The 27056-nt window shown below is 42.3% G+C and overlaps 2 protein-coding genes across 2 annotated transcripts; both read right to left on the bottom strand.

Moving 5' to 3' along the window:
* Positions 1-39: 39 nt before the first annotated feature.
* pklr (pyruvate kinase L/R) lies at positions 40-16849 on the bottom strand. Its single transcript, XM_085177988.1, is given in 15 exon segments — positions 40-395; positions 484-598; positions 1773-1817; positions 1820-1841; positions 4489-4565; positions 4567-4656; positions 4770-4922; positions 5760-5910; positions 6671-6944; positions 8156-8188; positions 8191-8341; positions 10126-10257; positions 10747-10838; positions 11427-11591; positions 16732-16849. Coding segments are annotated over 15 exon segments (1629 nt in total). The 5' UTR covers positions 16754-16849; the 3' UTR covers positions 40-288.
* Positions 16849-27008, bottom strand: LOC146508345 (cytochrome P450 11B, mitochondrial-like). The gene is made up of 9 exons (XM_085177989.1): positions 26576-27008; positions 26336-26491; positions 24011-24225; positions 22596-22799; positions 22322-22503; positions 22063-22229; positions 20307-20385; positions 19998-20204; positions 16849-19131 (listed from the first exon to the last, which is right to left on the bottom strand). Exons 1-9 carry the CDS (start codon positions 26866-26868, stop codon positions 19021-19023), a joined length of 1614 nt encoding a protein of 537 aa, XP_085034115.1. The 5' UTR covers positions 26869-27008; the 3' UTR covers positions 16849-19020.
* Between the last annotated feature and the right edge of the window lie 48 nt (positions 27009-27056).

Here is a 27056-nt window from a genome sequence, read left to right as displayed (position 1 = left end):
CAGAAGCCTGTGTCCTGACAAGAACTGGAGAACAACGTATTAACGTTAAAGTCAAGTTTTATTTGAAGGGAGTCATGGGTACATTCATATGAGCGGTTATTAGACCAAGTGTTTCCTCATAATAACCTCAAATTTTAAGTAGAGTGTTTCTGCTGCTTTCGACAGAGGTTATTGCTTCAATTTTAGGGGTGGTTCTTTGGCTTTTTGGTGCATTAAAAGATTTATAAAGGCTCTCTTAATGAACCTCCAGCAACTCTGTTAGATTTAGAGTCCAGTGAGCTCATGTTGTTACGGGACATTCACTGCCCTCATAATGTTGGTGTGACCAGACCCTGGGATCCAGCCTGTCATCACAATCACCATGTCGCCGGACTTGAAGAACCCTCTTGCTTTCCCTGTGGTGTTGGAGAGATAAGGGCATGTGAGTAATATGGCTTATATTATATAAGAACTGCAAGCGGGCTGAACAGAGCACAGACTGACCAATTTCCATGGCAAAGTTGACCCTGTTGTCCACATCATCAGCCCACACAGGAGCGGGCAGAGGGTGGAAGAGGGCAGGAAACACGCCTCGTAACAGCTGAGACTGACGGGTGACCTGACAAAGAGAAAAAAAAGATTAGGTACATTATAAAATAACTGCAAGTTGCTTGGTGGTTATTAATTTTTATAGTCTGTCAGTCTGTTGATCCCCCGATATATTTACCAGTAAAAACAGAAATGCAAACAGACAAGTGTATAAATATACAATGAAGGCTAACTGGGAGACTGGGAACAAGACAGGAAGAAAACAATCATACAGACAGGAAGTAAAACAGAAAAAAAACACAGCAAAGAAAAAAAACTATCAAAATCAAACACAAAATAATAAAATACACATATGGAGCCCGGAAGGCTCATGTTGGACATACTGTGGTCTTTTCTAAAGTTAGATATACATCGAAATAAGATTCCTGCAGCTAGTAAATATCTGTAACGATTACTGTTGAGCAATTAAATGCATTATAATTTGATGGTGGAAACCCGAGCCTCCAACATCGCACGTGTGGTTGAATAGGATTTGGAAATCTATCTGATTGAACAAATAACTTCAGAAAGACGTATTTATCAGGAGATGGAGACCTATTTTTACATTTAAAGAAGGAAGAGAGAGGACTATGAAAGTATGTCAGAATGAGGCAATTTTGTTTTAAATGTGGTCATTATTATATTCATTTATTTGTGTATCCTTTTATTTTTCTTTTCTTTTAATTAATATTACTGAGAAAAAACGAAACATGCCAATTTGTACTCTGTCACCACAATTTTATTGATACTAAAAGATGACCTGTGATTGATCAAAAAGTGTGGACGTCATAATAATGAAGGTCAGGGGGAGCTGCCTTCATTCCAGTGACCAGCCATAGTGTGGGGTTATTACAGAGCATTCACATGTGCTCCATCAAATTTGACCCTGATTATTGCTTTGACATTATTGGAAACCATGATTCTTTTTTTTAAAGACCGTGTCACCCACTTTGATCACCGGTCTTAGAACAAGAAAGCTCAATAAAACAGAAATACAGTCGTAATAAATACTCCAGATTGGTGATACCAGTCTGACAACACTGTCACAATTTACCACGACAGACAGCAAGAGTAGACATCGCACACTATTCACTTTTGAAAACAGCGATATATCATTATCTAAGCCATGTTTTCATGGTAAGACAAATGCACCAGGTGACAGCACAAAAGTAATATTTTTTTTTGGTTCATAGAGCAGAGTGTACCTGTGGGCTCCTGGTGACAGCAATGATCGGACAGCGAGGGCGGTACCCTGGAACAGGAGATGAGCCGACCTGCAGAGAAGAAGTGCAAAGTTAAGGATGGAAAATAAATTATCAGTGATGGCACGCATGAACAACACTTTCATACTGAGGGAAAACGAAAGCAGCATCACTGCTCCTTGGTATAAATCATACAGGACTCTTTTCTTCCAAATATAATAATAATAACTCGCTTTTTTGATTAAAGCTGCTGTCTTCCATGATCCGTTATTAATCCCGCTTTCAAGGTCGTTTAGACTGCTTCCTCTCAACATCTTAAAGTGAAATCGGCACTTACTCAGCAGCTTAACACCCAGAGCACAGTAGGATATCAACTAAACAAATACCTCTCCATTTGTTAGTTTCTTCACTCATTTATAGAAGCTTTTGCTTTTAAGACTGTCCGCTGTCTATGAATGTGAGAATCTTATGTGCTGACACTTTTGAAATATATTGCAGACATTACAGATAAACTATTTTTTAATTAGAATTAAATCTCACAGTTTTAATATCTGATATGTTATGGTTGTATGTTTACTTAGACATAATGGCTAAACTAATTGGAGATCATTCTAGTGTATTTTTATGCACATTTTGGTAACAGGAGGTACGTGTGTGTCCTCCTGTGTGCACATTTAATATATGTGAGATGGGAAAATCTTTGGAAGAAAAGTACAAAATACACAAAAACAGTACAATGAAGCCCATAAAACCCAGAAGATGCACAAGCAGCAAACATTACTGCAATATTCAGCCTGGACCTTTGGGATAAAAGAAAAACATCTGTAGCTGCAAACTTTAAAGAGCCTGTGTTATGTGTTTGTTTGGAGAGGGACAAATAAACTTGTTTCTAGCATCTACAAGGACGAATACAGAAATTATTAATCAAGTTCCTCTTTCCAATCCAAGGTCACCAGAGTGCCGGAGCCTATCTCCTACACCATGGATAAATCTCCAGTCTGTTGCAGGCCTCACAAAAATTACAGACACATTTGCACCTGCATACATCACTAACACGTGTGCAAGCACAGGGAGGTCCAGGCTGGATTCAAACCCCTTTTTACTATGAGGCAACAGTGATACCCACAGCACCACCATGCCGCCCAAACAATGATAATATATTTATGTTAATTGTTTTCAAATAATATTCAAATGGTTTTCCAAGTGCCCACTCCGGGTCAGGGACGAGACCCTGCCCCAAGTGGAGGAGTTTAAGTCTTGTTCATGAGTGATGGGAGAAGGGAGGGGGAGATCGACAGACGGATTGGTACAGCGGCTGCAGTGATGCGGACGCTGTATCGGTCTGTTTGTGGTGAAGAGAGAGCTGAGTGTAAATGGTAATGGTCTGTATTTGTATAGCCAAAGCGCTTTACACTATACACAATCATCCACCCATTCACACAACACATTCACACACCTGGTGATGGCAAGCTACAGTGCCCTGGGGCGCACTGACAGAGGCGAGGCTGCCGGACACTGGCGCCACCAGGCCCTCTGACCAGCACCAGTAGGCAACGGGTGAAGTGTCTTGCCCAAGGACACAACAACTGAGACTGTCGGTTTGGGGCTCGAACCGGCAACCTTCCGATTACAAGACGAACGCCCAACTCTTGAGCCACGATCGCCTCGAGTGTAAAAGTGAAGCACTCAATTTACCGGTCGATCTACGCCCCTACCCTCACCTATGGCCACAAGCTGTGGGTAGTGACCGAAAGAATGAGATCGCGGATACAAGCGGTGGAAATGGGTTTCCTCCAAAGGTTGGCTGGCCTTAGAGATAGGCTGAGAAGTTCGGCCATTCGGGAGGGCTCATAGTAAGCCACTGCTCCTCCATCATCGAAAGGGGCCAGTTGAGGTGGTTCGGGCATCTGACAATGATGCCCCCTGGGCGCCTCCTGGGCAAGGTTTTCCGGGCATGTCCTACCGGCAGGATGCCCCGGGGCAGACCCAGGACACGCTGGAGAGGATTATATCTCTCAGCTGGCCTGGGAATGCCTTGGTGTTCCCCCGGATAAGCTGGAGGAGGTGGCTGGGGAGAGGGAGGTCTGGGCTTCTCCTGCTTAGGCTGCTGCCCCCGCGACCCCGGCCCCGGATAAGCGGAAGAAAATGGATGGATGGTTTTTTTAAATCTAATCAGGCTTTTTAGTTACTCGTGTGCTAAATATGCTAGCTCTTAGCTTAGCGCTGCAACAGAACTGGAGAGAGAACAACATGGCAGCAAACTCCACCTACCAGCATCTCTCTATTAAACTAACAGGCTACAAAGTGAAGGCCAGTTATAGTCCCGGTAGATCAGCTGATCTCAGTGTCAGGCAACTTTCACACAGACCTCACACAGAGCATCTTATTTAAGTTCCCTAAGCATGACCATAGCTTCTTTACATCTGCAAGCTACTTTGCAACCCTCCTCTACCACAGCTTCTCCTTCCATGCCATTTCTGACTTAATCAATGTAATATCTGTTGATGGTTCTTGCTGCTGCTCTTCTGAAACAAACGTAAGATTCTCTTGACTTTAGCGGTTCTGACTGATTTACTGTTTTTTGGTAGGAAACCCTCATCAAACAACAATAAAACTTTGTCTTATGCTATATCGTGACAGTCAGGTGAAATGTCACGATATAGCATATAGCACTGCTAGTTCTGACACATTTATCATGAATGTTAGCTGATATATTCACCTGCAGTGGTGCGTGAGGACTATAATCGCCCCGGCACAGCATTTGAACGACGACTCCACTGCTCCGATCGCCGTGACCCTCCGTGGGGTCAGAGGAGAGAGGAGTGAGGCGGCGCAACTCCTCAAAAAGCTGCTGGTGGAAAATGGCCGCCTCTGCCTCCCTACAGATCTGAGATAGAGCGACAGAGACAGGGAGAGGGACAGACAGAGGGTTAGAGCATTATCAGAGGGCACTAAGTCAGACGCACCGAACGACACCATGTGCACAACAGAAACACACACCGAATGCATCATTGCAACTGACTCCACAGGAAACAGTCCCTTGGCGGTTTCTCCAGATAGCATTACACAGTCAGCTCCATCCAGCACGGCATTGGCAACGTCACTGCCCTCTGCTCTAGTTGGCCGTCGGTGGGTCACCATGCTCTCAAGCATCTGCAAAGGCACAAAAACACACATACAATAACATTTCAGCTATAACCAAAACGTCTCTATAGGTACTATAAATGGATTTCACCAATGAGTCCATCAAAAATAAGCCACTCGGAGTCTTTGTCAATTTTTGTTCATTTTGACAAAGTGATATGGGCGAGCACGAAGACAGGAGGTAATGGCTTTGTGGATGGATAGATGGTAGAATAGGAGTAATAAGAGATCATTTAGACTGAGGCAGGCGAGTGCGAGTTAGAGAAATCGTTATTGGTATGCTGGAGACTCAGTGTTATGAGTCAATAAGCGAGGCAGACAGTTGGAAAATGAGATAGCTTGCAGCATGGCCTGTGAGACTGCATTTTTAGTTAAGAAGCTCCGACTAATGCTGATTAGTGCATGTGTGTGGGTGTTGTTTGTGGGCTCAGGTCTCGAGTAGCAAACCTGCTATAACGCTGTCACTCCGAGTCAAGAGCTGTAGCATAAACAAAGTACAGCACTGTGACTCAACATGGCTGCGGGAGTGTTGCACGCATGTGTGTGTGTGTGTGTGTGTATGTGTGTAAAAGCAGAGGGGTGTGAAAGAGAGGGAATGTGTGCATCTCTGAAAATGAATTCACTGGACAAGTGACATTATGCACGAGTGTAAGGTTAATGTGTAGTTGGACCCGTTTGACATTCGGCTGGCTCAAACTGCAGTTAAGAGTCTTAATCTCCATATTTCTTCTTTTTCTGTGATTTTTTTCTCTGTGTGTGTTGTGTGTGTGTGTGTGTGTGTGTGTGTGTGTGTGTGTGTGTGTGTGTGTGTGTGTGTGTGTGTGTGTGTGTGCGCTCATCTCTGACCTGTGTGGCACAGATGACAGGCTTCCCAGCAGAGTTGCATCTCCCAATCATCATCTTCTGGGCAATGAAGACTTTCTCCGCAGGGATCTCGATCCCAAGGTCGCCTCTGGCAACCATCACGCCATCACTCTCAGCCAGGATTTCCTCAAAACTGACAGACAGATTAGAAGAAGGAGTGAGTGTTTGGGCTCAAGAAGAGAGAGTTGGAAAAAGAGCACAAAAGGAGGAATAAGGAAGATTCTACACGTTATCTAAAAACTAGATCTTCAAATGCAGGTTTTTTTTTTTGTCACGCTGCTTTTAGATCTTCAAAAGATATCGAGGATAGCGTAAAATTTTGATTTAAATCCTAAATGATCTGGATAAAATCCAAACTCCTATATGAGCAAGGAACAAAGAGACTGAAAGGAAAAGCAGGAAGCTGTGATGCTGATGTAGATTTAAAAGGGAAAAACACAGCTGCAGGACATCCAAACAGGACGTTTAACACCAAATATTCACAAACCACTTAATTACTGTTAAGAATTCATCTTTATTATCTAATCTCTTTCAATTAAAACTGCAGTTAAACACTGTCAGCAGCCGGGGAGCAGCAGGACAAAGCATGAGATAAGTAATGGAGGTAAAAAAGGCAGGGAAATAAATTATGTCAGATATATTAATTGGCTGCAATAACTCACGTGGACAGCCACAGAGACTGCTAATCATAGATGTGTAAAATCTAAAGTTGACATATGTTTCTCCTTCACTGACAGCTGGCTGTCCACAGGAGCGGCAGATCACATCAGCGGTGGATTTAAAAGACCTGTCAAAGTCTCGTTATGGAAGACTCATGCCGTCAGTGCCTGTTTGGCTAAGAATAACTCTGCAGAAATGGCATTAATTGGAAATTGGATTTTTCCAGGACTCACTTTTGAACTCCTTGCCGGCTTTCCACCTTGCTGATCACTTTAATATCTTGACCATGCGCCCCCAGAGCGCGACGCACATCCTTGACATCCTGGGCTGAACGGATGAAGCTGGCGAACACCATATCAACACCCTGAGCCACGCCGAACCTCAGGTCAGCCTCGTCCCGCGGGCTGACCGACTGCATGCCGATTAGGTCACAGCCGGGAAGGTTTACGCCTTTACGACTGCAGAGCATCCCGCCTGAATCCACCACCGTGTCCACCCAGTCCGAACCTGACAAGAAAAATGTTGGAGATGCAGGGACTCACAAAGGAGTGGTGCATTGATACTATAAAAACATTCAGTAATACAACCAAAAATAAGAGCATGGGAAATTGCACAATTGTTGGGATAATAAGGAAAATACATTAGAAGTATATATAATAATGGAACTCAAGAATCCATAGAAAGATTTAAAGTTATACGTGCATGCAGGGATGAAGTTTTATAGGCCTGTGGACACGTTTGTATCAGTACACTGGCCTGAAAAGTTGCATTCAGTGCATGAGATATATGAGAATGAGCTATAGAAGAATGCACATAAAACTGAAAAACCACCTCGCAGATAGAAAATGACAAATGTTCACACACAGCAACATATTTACACACATATACAACATAATTGAAGACGAAGAAAACTTTGGACCGTGGGAGGATAAAGGAGCCTGAGGTGAAAATCCAAACAGGCCCAAGAAGAGCAGAGGGAGATAAACACACAAGACTGTGTTGATACTGTTTTGCTGACCTTTATTGTGGTAAAATTTGATTTGGATCCAAATTTATAGTTGATGGTGGAGAAAAATTGTGGGCTGTGAGTAGGGGGATCAGATCCCAAAAAAGGTAGTCAAATATATTATAACGTATTATTTACATAATATTTGAATGGAACTTTTCCATCTTGTCCTTGGCAACAGCAGGGACGGATCCATAAATTGGCAATTTTTTCTGACAATTTTAGCAGTTTTTATCGAATTACAACCACACATACTGTGTCCCTTCACACCATAGTTTCTCTTGCGCATTAAAAAAAACAGACAAGGTTTTGAAGGAATTTATGGTGAGCAAATAATCACCAATTCAGAATCTGAACTCCTTCTCTGTTTCTGAGTTGAACAATAGCTAGTAATGCATGTCTGAATGATTTTAGGGTGTCACATTGATGGTCTTTCACCTTTTGAATATAAAATAAGATCATCATTTTATTCTAATTACACATTTGCATGAAATTCATTATCAGCGTATGAATTCTGGCTTTATGTCCAAGCGTGTCCTCAAGCGTCCCAGGGACTGTTACCAAATTTAAAGAAATAAATGTGTTAGAGTGACAGAGAGACAACTTGAAAACGCAGTGCCTCTGGACACAGCTGTCACTGCAGATGTTCTACAACAGCAATAGACAGAGATGTTTTCTGTAGGTTTGCTAAAGTCTGTGTAATGCACATTACCTATATCTAATACTCGGAGTCCAATGAGGCCTCATCAATGTAGATCTTTCCATCCTTCTTGAGAACTTTGGGCAGGTTGGGGTAGTCCACCCAGATTATCTTTCCATCTGTCTTGTCTTTGTCACTCTCTGCAGTCACCACGCGCACATTGTTGCCCTTCACCAGCTCCACCTCTTCTTCCACTTTCTGTCGAAACACAGATACGAAACACAAAAACCTCCAATTACTGCTCTTGTTGTAAGCAAACATACAGTAGTATTGTCATTCCAGCAACTGAATTTTCTTAGAACACAGGATCTCTGAGTGCTGAAAAGTGATGAAATCCGTGACTGGTTGATTAAAAGGCATGCTGTGAGTTTTGTAGTGTTTATAATGAGTAGTTCTAGTACCCTATCTGAGAGGGTTTGAGTGGCAGCAATGATGAAAACACAAGAGACTTTGTACTGTACAGGCGTGAAACTTTAAAAGGAATACACTGGCTGCTTTGTGCAAAGCGTTTGGTATTTACTGATGAGGTAACAATTATATTTCCAAATATTTGAGAACTGTGTCTTCTGTCACAGCCACACCAGTGGTTGTAAGGTTTGTGCAAAAGTTAGATAGCATCACCCTATTTTATTCTTTGTTATTTGTTGGTTTACATCATTGAAAAATAGGGCGGTGGAGATGAAGGCGGCACAGTTGATGTAAGACAAAGATGGACAGAATTAGAAATGAGTACATCGGAGGGACAGCTCAGATTGAGCAGTTTGGAGACCAAGTTAGAGAGACAAGTCTGAGATGGTTTGGAAATTTGCAGAGGAAGGATAGTAAAAATACTGGGTGAAGGATTTTGAATATCTTGTGCCCAGGAAGGTGAAAACAGGAAGAACACATAAAAGGTTCATGGATGTAGAGAAGGAGGACATGCAGGTGGCCGATATGACAGAGGAGGACAGTAGGGATACGGTGAGATGGATGCAGATGTGATGAGTGCTAAAGGGAGTAGCCAAAAGAAGATGTTATGTCAAAAAGACAAGAATGGGATTCAAAAATAGCATAAGTTTAAAAATTAACAGAATAATTCAATAATGCAATAACAACATTTTCTACAAAAAAACAAGCAGTCAAAAGTATACATCTCAATGAATAATTCCTAACATGTGAGGAGCCTTCAGGAGTATGCTATAAAAACAAACAGTTTGGTGTCACTTTTAAGGCAACAACAGCAGTAAGTACACCAAATATACCATAGGCATTGTTGTACACAGAGTGCTGTTCATCACCCCATCACCATACTGCCAGTTTATTGTGTTTTATCTCGTGTGTTGAATGTTTTAACTTGTTGTTGATGTCCACGCCTGCTATAAATGGCCAAATATAGCATCCATCCATCCATCCCTCCATCTATCTTCCTAACCACTTATCCAGGTAGGGTTGCAGGAGCACTGAAGGATATCCCAGCTAACATACAACGTGGGTAGTCATTATTATATATAATAATGATTGACTGATTTATTGGTTGATTGATTGGTTGCCATTACATATATTCACCTACATATATAATTTTGTATGCTGTAAATATCTTATGTTAAAAATATAAATTATTTAATAAAAATAGAGTTATATTTAGCATGTGTTTAGTAACTCAAGTGCACCTTTCATTAGTCTACCCAGACTCAGATCAAATGCATGCAGAATTATTTCTGAACCTAATCAACACACGAGGTGGTTGTCCTGCAGCCATGGAGTTATTTGTTTCAGCAAAGCAGACAGCAGGCAACAGCAACACGACCAACAACACAATAAGATGATGATGAAAAGGCAGATGAGCACACAGCAGCTGTTGTTTTACAGGAAAAGTAGCAACCTGTAACAAATGATGTGCTGCACCAAGGAATTGGCGTATTTTCTGCACCTCTTACACCTGACTGCATGTGACTGCTTGATTAGGTTTAGACTGTTTGATAGATGAAGCAAAGCATGCTCACCCCTTTAACTAATCCGGTGCGGATCTCTGGGCCCTTCGTATCCAAAGCGATGGCAACCGGTCGATAGTACAACGGGTCAGAGGTTATCGTCTCCACCGCCTCTCTGATGTTCTTGATGGTTTCACCGTGATACTGAAAGACACAGACAGGGAATCAATACCTGGCTGAGTGGAAAACCAAGGCGTGTGAACACAAATGCGCCACAACATTAAAACCAATAGCCAGTGAAATGATTCACATGGATCATCATCTGTTATCTGTGATGGGTGCTGGCATTTGCTGACAAACCATGGATGTACCCACTCCCATCCACACATCCCAACTGCACAGGAACAGCTCAGGGAACACAAGAAACAAAGACTGCAAGGTCTTCCAACTTCCCAGATTACAGTCTGATAGATGCTAAAGCAGCAAGTTGAGGTTAGCATCTTGCTGTAGGATATTCGGCATGTAGCCAGGGATCAAACCACCAACCTTCTGATTAGTAGATGATCTGTTCTACCTCCTGAGCCACAGCCACTCCGCAGTGGGTGGCAGATACCACAAAACACCTCCAGATGTTAACCAGGTTTTAAGCCAGGTTTTAATGTTGTGGCTGATCAGCATGTGTGCTGTACGTACTTCATGTGATCCATGAGAGAAGTTAAGACGAGCGATATTCATTCCAGCCTTGACCATCTCCTGAAGTTTGGGGATCGATCGAGATGCCGGACCTGAAAGAGGAAAAAAGAGAGCGAATAAAAGAAAAGCAGTTTCAATAATCAAATGTTCATTCATTCGATGTAGGCCCCCAATTTTTTTTTTATTTGTTTTCAATAAAAGGATCTTTAGGTTTTAAACAGCCACTACAAAATTACATTTTGGCTATTTTTTTTGTGTATTTTCTGATATTTTATTAATAGCCTTATTCATGTTATAATTTATTAATGATAGAAATTTTTGTTAGCTACAGGCAGACATTAAAATGAACTGTTTGCTTGCCTGTTACTTTATCACTTTAATGAAAACCCTTCAGGGAGTAATAAACAAACCCATGTCCTCGCGAGGAATCAAAACATCATCTGGAAAGCCAGAGCCAGATGACTTAGGAGCCGTTTGTATAGTGTATTTCCTTCTAATTGTTTTTCATCTTTTTCTGGACAGCAAAAGCTTCAAACTGCATCAGCCAAAAAGCCTTGCCAACAAGCTGAAGACCACCCACCCCCTCCAGACGCTGGCTTTCTGACACGGAGCCAACGATGACACATAACAGTTGTCAGACAACAAACTCGAAACTGAGACTCACTGTCTGTCACACTCACCGATGGTGCAGATTATGCTGGTGTTGCGCGCTGTGATTGGCTCCTGGTTGATGTCCAGGAGACAGAGATGCTCCAGGAAGGTGTCAGCCATACTGGCGTCAAGCTGCTGGCGTTGGATGAAAGAGTCCGGCAGTGTCATCACATCGGAGTAGCGCCTGATGCGAGCTGTAATGACAGAGAAACGCTGTCAGTGGGGTGAAGTTGAGTCATGAAGCTCTACTGCCAACTGCACCTGTGAAAACCAAATGAACCGAACACTTCCGACCAAACGAAGCGCACAATTTCAGTTTTAATGGCAAAAAGGAACAACACAGAATATGCTAACATTAAGAGATAAAACACAACACACACAGACCTGACATTAACTGCCACCAGCAGGGGTCACAAAGGTTTAGATGCTGGTATTCAGCCGACTTATGAGTCACTACTGCGAAAACTATACACAGCGGCTCTGCTGATACGCTATACTTTACAAGCAGTAAAGTGGCATTTGAAAACAGAGATGATGACTGATAATATGGAGGCAATATAAAGGTTTTTATGCTGACATTTGAAGCTGGAAGCAACCGTTTAATTTAAGTCTGGTTGTTTTTCATGGACCAGAAAGGAAGACACACACACACACACACACACACTCTGTCTCTCTATTGGATACAGTATTTACAGTCACTGGGACTGAAAGGAGTCAGCGGTTGCATTTCTGTTGTTACCCGCTCTGTCAGCTTGTGAAGCACAATAAAAACAAATCCTCCAGAAGCAAAAGACAAAGGAGTGGATGGATGAGCAAAAACCACATACCAGCAATAACGACTGTCACCACAGTAATGGTAATCTGTTGAACTATAAAACTGTTATGGCAAACATCAGCATTCTTGTGCACCCCTGTAAATTTGATGAAATGTTCAATGTTTACTCTTACTTTAGCTCTGCTTTTGAAGTATCTGTCAGTCTGACAGCTGCTGCTGCTAGAAATGAAACTGCAAGAGTCAAGAGAGCGAACCAGACCAGTAAAGTTATGGGCATTAAAACCAATTCAACCAGCTGAAAATCTAAAGCAGTCACTTATAGATCTGAGGTAAACCAGAGAACTTGGCTCATAATTCTACAGTTTCATAATGATGAGTGCAACCTTTCATTTGAGCTGTTGATGCTATAACATCTCGATTATACCAATTTTAAAAGAAAGCTCTGATTTTATAGATATCAGCGTTTCTGGAGCCAACCCCAGTCCCCTCTCAGCCTTTCCCAAACCCACACCTCAATTCATGCTCAAGCCATCTGCCCGTTATCTACTAGAAATGCTGTTCACACCTATATGTAGGTAGGATGTTGTCCCAGCTAGTGAATTACTTTTTAATTATTTGTGGTGGGTCGGCTACCAATCGTAAGGTCGGTTGATCGATCCCCAGCTTTCACAGTCTATATGTGGAAGTATCCTTAAACCAAGCTACTGAACCTCGAGTTCCCCCCAATCTAGGCTTATTGTGTGTGTGTGTGTGAATGTTAGATAAAAGTACAAAGTAAAAGATGCTGTGTGAATGTATGTGTGACTGGGTGAATGAGACTGGTAACAAGTGCTCAGACCTAAGTAGAAGGTTTCTATATAAGCAGCAGTCCATATACCAATAAACTACGCAGTTTGATCCATGTGCTACTCACACTGGGCAAGATACCAGTAGGTAAAGCCTTTCAGCACCTTATCCCAGTGACTCCACAACCACCAGTCTCTATGGCATCACTGAGCATCAACCTCGAGGGCTGAACAATGAACTCAAAGCTCAAGTGTCTAATCCTGCAGCTCATAAAAGAGCCACTTGAATATGGCTACAAAAGCACATCATCTCCATTTCCCACTTCATAAAAACTGTAGGTGGGATGATTTTTGTATGAACTCACTATTTAAACATTAGATCCTTTTTAATTTAGTTAGTGTGCTCAAGGTGTGAGGTTAAAGTGGCTTTCATGTCATGAATCCATGCATGTAGTTTATAACGTGGCCACAGTAAGGGAAGCAAGCATAAATGGATGAATTTTTAAAAGTAGGTAAATTAGAAAGATGAAGAGAGCTATTTAGAAAGAAAGGACAGGACGGGAAGACAAAAGATTATTTCAAAGGTAAAGACTGCTGAGCAACTTAAATGCAGTATCCCCGTTCTTTTTTTTAACCAAGCAGAGGATCTGCTGAATTCGCCTGGTTATTTCATATAGAGTAAGATCTATGACAACAAATACATGATAATCATTCCACATTTTTCAGAGGTGATGCAGGACAGTAAGTGCAGGTTAAACTGGGAAGTCTGCAATACTGTGGCTCAGTTAACTGTGATGGACCATGTTAGATTGGTACAAGACAGACTGTGGTATCCATGGTCACAGCTAAGTTAGGTCATGGGTTGCAGCAGAGAGAGAGAGAGAGAGATGGTGCTGAAAGAATTTTGAATTGAACCCTATGAGAGAGAAAATGATAGTAGAAGTATAACTTTCATAAGAGCAAGGTTTTAAAACCTTATTCGTGGGCAGCAATTGGGTGAATGTTTAAATGTTATTATTCAGATTTAACTGGATATTTTATACTTTATGGTATGAGATACCAGTGGACGTGATTGCCCAGAGTTCAGACGGCAAAATTATCAAAGCAGTGAGGGATCATTCTGACAGACAGCAGAACAAAAAGCAGCCATCATCCAAAGAAGAGCTTTGAAGGTCCTTCAAGAAGCCTGAAAAATTATTTCTTTACTACTTAAAGAGATTACAAGAAAGGTTGCCTAGGGTAGCTCAGGCTGTGTTGAAGAATAAAGGAGGTCATACCAAATATTGACTTTCAAGCATGGGACACTTATACGGCTGGATCTTGCTAACCAACAAAAAAACAAACAAAACAAACAAAACAAGGCAAAAGCCATTGCACCAAACTAAAGGCTTAAAAACAGGACTTTCTGAACACATGGGTGATAGCATAATGGCTACCTTCATCTTTTATAAACAGTTTATGGGCTGCGCCAACTGAGAGTGTTAACCAGGAAATGGAGCCCATTTCTTTCATCCAGAGCACTGTGGTACCTGACTAAGAGCTTTGAGCCAGTACAATGGAATCCATTTTAAAGGATGTCACAGTCAGTCGAGCTTGCAATTTCGGCCATCACAGAGACTAAAGAGCGTGAGGATGAGAGGTGAGTCCAACATAAGGTTTGTGTGAAGAGGTGAGGACAAAGACGGGAAAGAAGACAAGAGAAGAACAGTGCAACACATCACAGAAGGGCCGACATTTTACAAGGTTGTTTTGCAACTGTCTAAAGGTTGTTTGCTGTTTTTTAAAATAGTATGCGTCAGTTATCAGTTTAAGGACTACGCCGTGAATGGACAAGCAGAAAACATGCAAGGACCATAGTTTGCACTCTGCAAAGGAAATTCCCTGGTAAAACCAGTGAATGGCGGTTTTGTAGTATAATGTGAACTTGCAAAACTCGTCAATCCTGTAGATTCAGTGTCTGTCGGCGTTTTCTATTTCTCTCCTCTCCACCTCCCTGTGACCCAGTTCTGCCGCACTGCTGCACACATCATTACGTGTCCCACTGAGATCCTCTCCAGACACATCCCAGAGAGTACACATGGAACCACACACATGCAATACATCCACCTGCAAACATCCAGACAAATGTACACACACGCAGGCACCTGTTACTGGAAGGCTGACTATAAATAGACATTAGGTCAAAGACACTAAACTTGCAAAGTATCAGTCAACACTGAGGCTTCATGACTGATTAAAACCAGTTATGGGTGTAACCCCAGTATACCAGGAATGAGCTGCACTTGGTCACAGTGTTTTGGAGTGTTTGTGCAATCGATCAGTGAGCCCACGGTAAGAGTGCAGCTATTTATCCAACTGCGGCTGCACTGAAGTTCAAAGGCATTTGACATCTGACTGTTATGCAAGTGAAAAATGACATAATGCAAAAACGTGACACTGCACAATCAATGATATTACGAAAAGGGGATTATTTAGTATTTTTCCATCAAGATATAGGTTATCAATCACACGCAATATGTCTTGCCAGTTCATATTAAACACTAATCCATAGTGCTAGTACAACGTTGGATTCCCTTCTTCAGCGCATGCACTGACAAAGGTACTGGGAACATTCCAATGTTGCAGATTCGTCCTCATCTGCCTCATCCCAAAGGTGCTCTATTGGATTGAGATCTGGTGACTATGAAGGCACTTGGAGCACACTGAAGTCATTGTCATATTCAAAAAAAAATGATTTGAGACAACTTAAGCTTTGTGGCTAGGTAGGCTGTGGTGTTTAAACAATGCTCAGCTGGTACTAAGAAGCCCGAAGTGGCAAGAAAATATCCCCCACACCGTTATACCAACAGCAGTCTGAACCATTGCTACAAGGCAGGATGGACCCATGTTTTCACGCTGTTAATGCCAAATCTGACATTAACATCTGAATATTGAAACAGAAGAGCGTCAGAGGAGAGAGACTCATCACATCAAAAAGACTAATTGCAACGTTTGTTTCCAATCTTCTACAGGCCAATTTTGGTGAGTCAGTGTGAACTGTAGCAACAGTTTCCTGTTCTTTGTTGACAGGAGTGGCTCTCAGTGTGGTCTTCTGCCGCTTCAAGATTCAACATTATCAGAGATGCACTTCTGCATATCTCTGTTGTAACCAGTATTTATTTGAACTACTTTTAGCCTTCCTATCATCTTGAAAGATTCTGACCATTTTCCTCTGACCTCTGGTACCTATAAGGCATTTTCACCCAGAGAACTGCTGCTCACTGGATAGTTTCTCTCTTTCAGACCATTCTATGTAAACACTAGAGATGGTTGTGCAAGAAAATCCCAGCAGATCAGCAGTTTCTAAAATACTCAGACAAGCAAGTCTGGCACCGAAAATTATATCACTTTCAAGGTCACTTAAATCACCTCTCTTCTCCATTCTGATGTTGAGGTTGAACTTCAGCAGGCCAACTTGATCTTGTCTAAATTTATCTCTATCTGCTGAAATAGCTCAGTTGGGAAAGCGTTAGATGGAAGATCTAAAGATCCCTGGTTTCAGCAATTAGGAGTTACCCTTAAGCTTTTCTCCCCCCAAGATTAATAAGTTAATGTGTCTCTAAATGTACTAAATTGTTGTCACGTGGTTGGCTGATTTGAATATTGCAGTGCAAAAGTGAGAAGTTGAGCAAGTGTTCCTAATAAAATAGCTACAAGTGTAAAGGATTCAATACATTTTCATTAAAATAAATAAAATCAAGCTAAACCTCTATGAGAATATATGAATGTGCTTACCCATGTTGAGTAACCCTTCCATTATAGATCCAAACCTACTGTTTCACTGTCCGATTCTTTCTCCAGTCTACTTTTGTTTTAGGTTCTCTTGGATTTTGTTGTGTAATTTATTTTCTCCCAATTTCTCAATTCAATTCCTCTGTCTTTGTCCTTTACAGCGCTAATGTTATTGACTGGTCTTGTGCCACCTGAACAAGCCTGTTCATGTCTCTTTCATTCATCTTTCTTTCGCCCCTCTGCTGCCCCTCATCTATCTCGTCCTCCCACTCACACCATCTGGACTGGGTCCACACAGCATGCAACAGTTGCATGATTGGGCTGAGTTAGCATAAGAGAGCCAATCTGACCTGGCTACAATGATTGCTAAAAAATGGAAAATCTTTGCCAGACTGCAAGCCAACAGGGTAAACTACAGTACAAAATTACACGGGTGTCCTGCACCGTTGCAAATTATATAACCCCAACCTTGACCTCAGAATGTGAATTCCAAGCCAAACATATTTACTCATGCTATTATGTATTAGTATAAATTGTCAATGTATTATTGGTAGAAAATAACCAACAATAACTTCTCACTTATAAAGGAAAAGAACTAAATACATGCTTCACTGTAGTTCTTCCAATGGTTTTAGTTTGCTGTAAACAAATTATCTTCAACATTTTGGAACATTTGAGAACAAATAATTATACTTACAAGTAGGTCAGTAAAGAAAACAGCTATCAGTTGCAGCTGAAGTTGTATAAACCTGAACATTTCCAAGAACACCACTTAACATTATTTCAGTACGGCAGCACCATGAAGACTTTGCTCCAGGGCCAGGGCATGACTTTGCTGGAGATCCAGGAGGTCCCAGGATAACTGGTCACTTTTACATTGCACAGACCCCGTAGCTATATTTACAGAGTTAAAAGGAAAAACGCTACACCAAGCAACATCATCCCAACTGGTTCATTTTATTAATACTAGATTCTGTTTTCTGGTGGAATTAAACAAGAAACCAAAATAAGAAAAAAAGTTTACAGCTGGAGTAGAATAAACACCATCCACGATCTGGCATTCCTAATTTATTTCTTAATAATTCCCTATAGCTGATCTGTTGGGAGCAATAACATAATTAAATAATTATCAGCACACGACGTAAAAAACTTTTGCAAAGAAATCTCTCAGAGTAGATATTGGGCCTCTTCTTGCTTCTCGCATGCTTAAATGGATGTAAATTTTATTCCCTCTTTCATAGTGTTTATTCACAACAGCAGCTATTAAAAATCCGTAGGACTGATAAGAGGTGTTATTGAAGAGTAAGACTTTGACAAATGAGGTTACACGTAGAGGCGACGTGGCTTGTACTTAAGGAGCACTTTGAGTCTGCGCGGAGCCTCACTCTGCAGAGCTGTCTCTGTGCGCGGTCACGCGTGGACCCTGGTGAGTGGACAGGTGGGTGTAAATCGTTAGCCAAAGGACAAACAGCACTTTTGTCCTGAGTTGACTGTTTAAAATCTAACCCTGCAGCCATCTAACGTGCAAAGCACACACCTCCGTAACTTCTACTAATGCTACGCTTGCAGTAATTATCAGACGGGGTAAAGGTCGATTTTACGCATTGGCACCAAAGTGCAACTTAAATTTGCAATATGAACCGAATACCCGAACAATGCTGTAGGATTACTATAACCCCCCTCCACCCCCCCCCCACGTGGCTCCTGCATTGAGTTCTTTTTAAACTTGATCGTGAGTTGCAGGGGGGGAAAAAAGAGGAATACACAAAGCGATCAATACCCGCCGCAGCGACGGAAATAATCTGCAAGATTTCTTTTAGCTATAAAACAAAGAGAAACAATCATAAGAGGTGGATACAGGAGCGAGCCCTGATAAGCAGAATTAAGTATTTACTTGGCCCAAACAGCGTATTTTCATTATGATGAGAAGTTGCAATGTTTAGAAGAGAAGTAACGAACCTCTCGGATCTCTCCTCGAGCAGGTAACAAGTGCTGGGTGAACAGGGGCAGGGTACAAAAGTAAATGAATGGGCAGGTGTGAGTTTTACTGCCACCTGATGGATATATGTTAATGCTGCACCTGTGGGTGCTGCCTTTGTCACGACGAAAACAATAAGAACAGTGGACAAAATTCATCTTTATTTATCTTCATTCCAATGCAAAGTGTGTAAGGACGCTTAAAAAGGTCTTTATTAGGAATAATCGGAAATAAATTATTAAAGCGCGCTAACCCTACGTGATTAAACTTGTCAAATGGTAACAGCACGACTCTCCTCTGAGCATGTGTGTGTGTCAGAGCTTGCTGAGAGTGATCCTCGGCGGAGTCTCGGGCTGGAGGATGAGGGTGACTGTGGTGTTGAGGTCCTCTGAGGACGGCACGCTGAGATGGAAGCTCAGCAGGATCTAGACATGCAGAGAGGGAGGAGGCAGGAGAGGGGAGGGGTGGAAGCGTCAAGAAAGAGAAGAAGAGAGAGCAGAGACGTTTACAGGGATTAAAATCATGCTACAGTGAGGGGCGGAATAGAAATAGGTGCATCTGCTCAAAATGCTACTTGGATTTTTTTCGTTTCTCTTCAGGTGAACTATAATTTAGTGAAACAAACTTCGCATTTATTTGAGAGCTTTTCTTACTGGTTGAATAAACATATTCCATCTAAAGTTTTAGGATTTGAAAACAGTGTTAAACTTTAAAATTTGTTGATGTTTTTTTCCTCCATTGATCACCCTGTTTCCATGAAACATGAACCAATGAAGTTGCCCAACACTGCAGGAGGTTTCTTGTTATTAAAAGGGAGTTTTTTTTCCCCACTGTTGCTAATTGTTTGCCTGTAGTGATTGTTGATTGTTGGAGTTTTCTCTGTTTTACTGTAGGGCCTTCACCTTACAATATTAAGCACCTTGAGTCGGCTGTTCTTATGGTTTGGAACTATATAAATTCAAGTGTATTGAATTGAACTTGTTTATAACTAATGTTTATAACTATTAATTTAACTATTATCTTCACCGTAACCAGTAATGTAAAGTGGTCCTTATAGGGAACTGAATCATTAATTCACTGCAAAACAATGACTTATAAAGCACTGTGTGAACTGAAGTCTTCTTTTCTTTTAAATGCACAGCTTTTACTTCTTACCAGCCTTATAACTGAGCTCTCATGTTTCCACTTCTTCCTGTCCTCTTGCATCATTGTCCTTTCACTTTCATCCCATCCCAAAACTTGCTTTCTTGCTTCCTTACTCTTCCCCTTTCCCTTTTTTGCTGTCACTCACATGCATGAGTAAAAGTTGCATCTCGTTCTCAGCAATCCTCCTCCCGACACACTGCCTCGCCCCGAAGCCAAATGCCAGGGAGCGAAACCCTGCGGCTTCCACCCTTTGGCCCTCTTCTCTGCTCCACCGGCTGGGGTCAAAGCGCAGTGGATCCTCAAACACTTTTTCACTTCTCCCCATCGGGTAAATACAGGCCTGGACCAAAGTCTGAGGAGAATTTACCACCAAACGCATGTTAGTCAGATGAATGTATATGAATGTCTATATGAGTGCAACAGAAAGAATCAGAGTTACAGTCCAAACACTCACCCCAGCAGGTATGTGGTAGTTCTGGAGAACGATGTCTCTGACTGGATACCGCTGCACTGTAATTCCCACTGGGTACAACCTAAAGCAAAAGCAATCCAGACATTGAAAACTTAAAATTTCTGACATATTACCTTTGAATCCTCCATTAGTTGAGTTGTCTGACATAATCAAGATTGCTGGTAATCAATTCTCATTTAGGTGCCTTTTGATAAACACAGACACTCAGACAGCTGATGATTTTTTTCATACATGAGTTGAAGGAAAAATTAGTTTCTTCTTGTCTATATATAATATGTGTCTTACATCAATTACTGTACAATATTCCTGTGTGAAATTTCCGGTGACAACTTTTGATTATTATTTAGAAAAACCCTGTAGCTAGCTAGGGTCAGGGTCATTACTGGTAGCATGAGGTGGATCTGGACCCTACAGAGGGTGCACAGGTAGTCCAGCTCCTCCAGAATGCCACATCAGTACATGAGACTGCCAGGAGGTGTTGTATATGCTTGTTTGTGCAAGGAGGAACAGGATGAGCACTGCCATAGTTACAAAATGACTTCCAGCAGGTCACCGGTGTGAATGTCTCTGACTAAACAATCAGAAACCGACTTCATAAGAGTTGCCCGAGGGTCCGATGTCCTGCAGTGGAGCCTGTGCTGACTGCACAGAATACCAGAATTGACAGGCCAATCACTGATGCCCTGTGCATTTCGCCATGAGAACATGTGACAGACATGTGCTCAGGGTGAACCTGAGAATCCATAGAAAACATTATACTGCCTGTAACATTGTTCAGCATTGACTGGTTTGGTGGTGGGTCAGTGATGCACTGCTCCTTTTAGTCATTCTGATAGTCTCCCAACTGGACCTCTGCTTGACTGCCTTACTGATGTCAAAGCATGGATGGCAAAAAACGTTTTAAATTTTAATGATTGGAAGACAGACGCAATTTTATTGGCCCAAATCGTTCTTCTCATACTCTGGATGCTGATCTTGCAGCTTTGACTTCCCAACTAAAGAGTTCGATCACAAATCTCGGAGTTAAAATTGATTCTGCACTTACCTTTGATGACCATGTAAACGGGGTTGTAAAATCAGCATTTTATCACCTCAGACGTTTATCAAAGGTTAAGCCCTTTCTTTCCAAGCGTGACTTGGAAAGTGTTATTCATGCCTTTATTACCTCACGTTTAGATTATTGTAATTCTCTTTTAATAGGGGTTGGGCAGGGCACTTTGTCACGCTTGCAATTAGTGCAAAATGCTGCGGCACGATTTTTAACTGGCAGAAGAAAATTTGATCACATCACTCCAATTTTGGCCTCTTTACACTGGCTTCCAATTGAATTCAGGATCCGTTTTAAAGTCCTTTTATTGGTTTTTAAATCTCTAAATGGTCTGGCACCTGTTTATTTGTCTGACTTGTTGAAGCCCCACGTCCCCACTCGCTCCCTTCGGTCAGCTGAGCAGCTGCTGCTTTCGGTCCCAAAGTCACGGCTGAAACTTAGAGGAGACCGAGCGTTCTCTGTTGCCGCGCCGATGCTTTGGAATAACCTTCCTCTCCATATTAGACAGGCTACATCAGTGCCAGTTTTTAAGTCTTTATTAAAAGTCTTTATTAAAAACCTCCAGTGCCCACACAGATGTAAGAACAGACTGCAGAGATGTGTATGTGTAGGTGCCGTTCTCATTTATTTCCCATGTGCAAACAAATGGATATAAGAGACCATGTGCAGTCAGATTCTTGACGTGTTTACCTGAGGACCTCTTTGATTGTGCCTTTAAGAAGTGGTGCCCCCTGCAGGGCTTTGTAAGGATCCCCACCAGCCTGTGCCCACGACGCCCTCACCTGCTGCCTAACGCTCTCCTGCACCTCAGGGTTGCGTCCCAGCTCAAACAGAGCAAACTGCAGGGGTACTGCTGTCTGAAGAGAGGATAGGATAAGATGTGACACAGAATTAGGTATAGAGACCCAGGCTATCACACATATTGGCACACACACACCAACACACGCACCGTATCCACCCCTCCAGCCATCAGCTCAGTGAGGTTGGCTTTGATGAGGTCCAAAGATAGCTGCCCTTTCTCCATGAGTTGCCCCAGAACTCCAGTGTACTGGCCTCCAGCAGTGCCAGCCGGAGATGCTCTACCCAGGGAGGTTGACAAGCGCTGGTACCCCCTCTGGATCCTCGCCTCCGCTGGAAGACAAACAGTCAGGTTGTGGAAGTGACAGGACAAAGAAGCACGCTGATGCTGATATGAGGTTCTTGCGATTATGGCCCTTTCCTACCATGACTGAAGATGTGGTCCCAAGCAGTGGCGTGCTGGGTCCACAGGGGAGCACCCATGCGCAACAGTAAGCGAGGGGGCAGGTAGAGGAGAGGAGGAGTGGTTGTTAGCATTCGCTCCACGGCCCAGATGAACTTCTGAGATTCCAGGGAGGGGGATGAGGAGAAGAGGCCAATACGCTCTCCGTAGAGCACATGGCAGCTAGCTAGAGAGGGAGGAAGGGAGGAAAAGAAAGAGGTATAGGCGGGTTAAGATGAGATGGATGACTGATGACCTAAAACATGAGCAAGGAAAGGACTTAAAAATAAGTAAACTATTAAACCTCATGGAGGATTACATTGACCTTTGTCTTGAATGTCTCTATGTGTCATCAATTTATTAATCTCTTCCAAATAACAGTTAAACAATTTCAAAAATCCACTTTATTTTTTCTTATTTAATGTAAAAACAAACAAAAATAGACCCCTTCTCATATAGATCTCCCCACGGTGCACATGATGTTTCCCAATCAAACATGTTCAAGTTATATTAACACGACATCAGCGACTGGAGTAGAGTTTCTTACTCCGGCTTAGCACTTGGTTTCTTGTGCTGAGCTCCATTAGGAGCAGAGCAGCGTGACTCAAAGTCATCAGCTCTCTCTCTCTCCCCCCCCCCCCCCCCCCCCCCCCCCCCCCCCCCGCCCTTCCCACTCGCACACACACAGATGCAAACAAGTGTACACTGAGTCATACAGGCTTTCACACTTGCGAACATGGAATACAGCAGATAGGCACATGAAAGGAGCAGACCTGCTGAAATAATGCTGGAGCTTTGATCATCTTTGTTGCGATTTCTATTTTTAAAGGTGCGTGTTCTCTTTGACCTCCTACACCCAGAGTACGCTAAGAGACGCCTGGGGATAGGATGAGGTTCGGTTCTCATGTTAGGTGTGAATATTTTAGAATTAAAGGACAGAGAGAGCAGCAGCACTGATCTATTTGCGTTTTCATCTTCTTCTCTTTTTTTTTTGTTGAAGATTTTAAAGAGGCGATGCTCCTGCAGATTGTGTAATTCCTCTGACGTCAGAAACTGGCGCAGCTTACATCAGCATTTGTGAGTCAATGCATAGACCTGATAGTTAGGCTGAAAGCCTGTCAAAAGGGGGAAGCGACATGAATCCGTGGCCTTCCATCCCTCGGGGCTTCAAGGTCGATCACAGCTGCACGAAAAATTAGACTTGACATTTATGGGATGTTTCTGTCAAACACCCATCATTTCACACCTCTCCACACTTTTCCAACATAGAAAAAGAAAGTCTACTTTTTTGGCTTCATTGTAAATAAACAGGAATTAATGCATACTCATTTTACAAGCTGTAAAATGACACTTAGAGATACACAAAGGTCTCATATCATGGGGCTGATGACCTCTAACCTTCCAGTGCAAAACGAAAAAGGTCAGGACTGGGATCGATGGTAAGAACGCATTTTCCCTTCTCTCCTCTTCCCTCCTTTTCCATTCTTGTCTGCAGCATTTGACAGAAATCCTTCGCCACCTCATCAAGGAGAGGGAGAAAGCGTTTTACTGCTGCACTCATCATCACCTCCTTGTTCAGCTGCAGACGGTCAGCTCTCCACTCTTCCCCATTCCTGTGGAGAGAAAGGTGCACGCTAAGCATTAAAATGAGCTTATTTCATATCTGCTCAGTCAATGTGAAATAAAATAAGGGCATCGTGTTCAAGTCTGACTCCCAGTCAGACTTATCATTGTATAAACATGAATTCAAAGAAAGCCCGATTGAGAGAAGTCTCTTTTTTTGGTGCTTGACCTCTTCCCAACCACACGTCTACCTTTACCCAAGCGTTGCAATAGTTAATATGCAACAAAGAAAGTTTTCATAGGACACGAGATAATCAGGTGCAAAAATAAGTACACCTTTACTGCTTCCATAGGAATGAAGGGTGAGCTGATCTGGAGCAGTCAGGTGTGTTAACATAATGCCACAGTCCTCCCGGGACTGGATGTCCCTGCAAATTCACCCCAAGATCAGATTATGCAATGTTCACAGAAAAAAAACAAGAGATACATCTCGTCTCTACATTCGTCTCTTTAAAAAGAACATGACAGCACAGTTTAGGTTTGGAAAGTTAAATCTGAACAACACAAGGTTTCTGGAACAATGTCCTTTTGGAGAGAGTAGAGCTGTTTCGCTGGAATGCACAGCACCACATTTGGAAAAAAACATACTCAGTAGATGAGCACAAACGCCGTCTGGCGCAGTGTTGGAGGCATGATCTTTGGGCTCGTTTTGCAGGCTCTCAAATACCCGCAAGCATCAATGAACTGAATCGATTTTGTAAAGAAGATAGGGGAAAAAATTCCTCCACAACACTGTGAGAGAGTGAGACAATCATGCAAACACCAACACAAAGCAAAAGTCACTACTTGAAGTTGTGGCTGCTAAAGGTCATTACAAGCTACTCGGTCACAGGACTGCTCGGAATCCAGTGAAAACTTCCTTTTCCTGAAGACAGCGGGGGATTATCATGTTTAACAGGTACAAACACGTAGCTAACACTCGTGACAGCAGCCATATTTAAATAGCTGAAATATATTAGTTCATCTAAAGTGTATAGCATTTTCTTAAATGCACAGCTCTTACATGTGCAGTTAAACCACAGCGTGTTTCTGTGGTTGAGTGAAAGCAAATTAAAGTCGGTTAAAAGAGAGAACTGATGACTTTGAAAATTCTGATGTAAAAGAATAAGAAAAAAATATTCACTGTTTGAATTATGAAAAAAATTCAATGCACTGGCCTTTTTTTTAAGTTGCATGAGTGTTCCAGTTTTATGGGGGTGACACTAACTCTGAGTCAGTGGCTACAAACTTCCAGCAGCCTTTACCACTTAACCCTTTACAGCCATGAGTTTTTGTGTGCATTTGCATGAGTTTAAAAAACACAAAACTATAATTTTCTGGCAATGAGTTCATGCTTAAGGATTTAAAGGCTTAAAATATTGAAAATATTGAATTAGAAAATGTCTGATTGCACTAATATTAGAACTTTTAAAAGGACCTTTACATCAGAACCAACAACCGAACAACACACACAGTATAAGGATGTCTAGAGACCTCTTTTTGTGTATAATTTTAAATATTATATATAATCTCTATGATGACCACAGCCTTTGCAGTGCGCTCTTGTTCTAATATTCCAATAAGAAATGAGAAAACTTCATCTTTTGCTTTAATTTTGCATTTTCTCCTTATAATTAGAATCTCATTGGAAAAGCTGTTGTTTTAGGGCTGAAATTTTGCTGCATTTTGTTGTTGTTTTATGAACAACCCCAGTCTTCTTTTTAAAGTCATAATTATTGCTTGTTATCTATGTTTCACACCAGAGTGCTGTACCTTCACAGCGATGTTTTACCATCTCTCTGTGAGCAGCATGAGCAGGAAGCAACTAAGAAACTAAATGATGAACAAAAACTTTCCACGCCTGATTAAATTACCCCCACCCCCCAAAAGACACGATGATGGTACAAGTGATTACATTCATGTGCACACACCCACATGGAGTGGTTTCCATCCCTCGAGGGAACATTGAAATGATTTAGTCAAATTTTGACTCTTAAATTTTAATCAGTAGAATAATGGGATTTTACCCACGGAGGGGAGAGGAGTCTCCATCGTGTGACTGCTTGCACAGATGCATATCACCACTTCACGAGTAATTTAAAACACACACGTGGAACTGACTTGAGGAAGATGCCCTTGCTGTGGTTGCGTATTTCCCGGTGTATCGCCCAGGGCTGCAGGGTCATCCGTTGGGGGAGCAGACCCTCTGACTTAAAGAGCTCACTGACGTCAGATGGCAGCATGATGTTCACGCTGCTTAGGGTGCCCAGCTTTTCTCTATTGCAGTCACACAGAGAGACAGAGAAAGGATATTTGGTAAGCACACGAACATACTGAAGAACGTTTTAAGCTTCCCTCTACCTGTAGATGGGTCCGAGCGTGTTGAAGGTCCTCTCCATGTGCTTGTGAAGTTGCTGGAAGCGATTTTCTCTCCAGAATTTCAGCAGGTTGAGCCAACCATTCCTCCCAGTGTGAGGGATCTCCTCAAAGCGCCGCATCCCTTTCACTACTCTTTTCCCGCCTTCTAGCTTTCCATGCACCACAGTCCCTGCTGCGGTCACACAAAGACCCTTTTGAGGTGCGACACCAAAAAACACATTTCTGGACCCACAAGAGCCCTTGGCTTTGATACCCGCAGTCACTCGTGTGGACATGCTGGCTCTGGTCTGAGTGAGCTGTGCCAGGCGGTCTCATCCAGAGTTGTGACACTTCTTGTTTGGTGTCGTCTCTGCAGGGCTCATTCTTTCCCTCCTCCAACGCCAAACTTCACCCTTGAATGCGATTTACTGCTGACAGGAGTTTGATGATTTATAAATCTGAGCATCAGAGTTCAAGAGAAACA

The sequence above is a fragment of the Neolamprologus multifasciatus genome, chromosome 11, assembly GCF_963576455.1.
Source record: "Neolamprologus multifasciatus chromosome 11, fNeoMul1.2, whole genome shotgun sequence".
Taxonomy (NCBI): Eukaryota; Metazoa; Chordata; class Actinopteri; order Cichliformes; family Cichlidae; genus Neolamprologus; species Neolamprologus multifasciatus.
This window is presented reverse-complemented; position numbering and strand designations above follow the sequence as displayed.

Coding starts and splice junctions, on each gene's coding strand:
- LOC146508345 (XM_085177989.1), bottom strand. CDS start 26,868: ATGTCCACACGAGTGACTGCGGGTATCAAAGCCAAGGGCTCTTGTGGG. Junction 22,800..24,010: donor TTTTCGTTTTGCACTGGAAG/GTTAGAGGTCAT, acceptor CTCCCTCTCTAG/CTAGCTGCCATGTGCTCTAC. Junction 20,205..20,306: donor ACTACCACATACCTGCTGGG/GTGAGTGTTTGG, acceptor AATTCTCCTCAG/ACTTTGGTCCAGGCCTGTAT.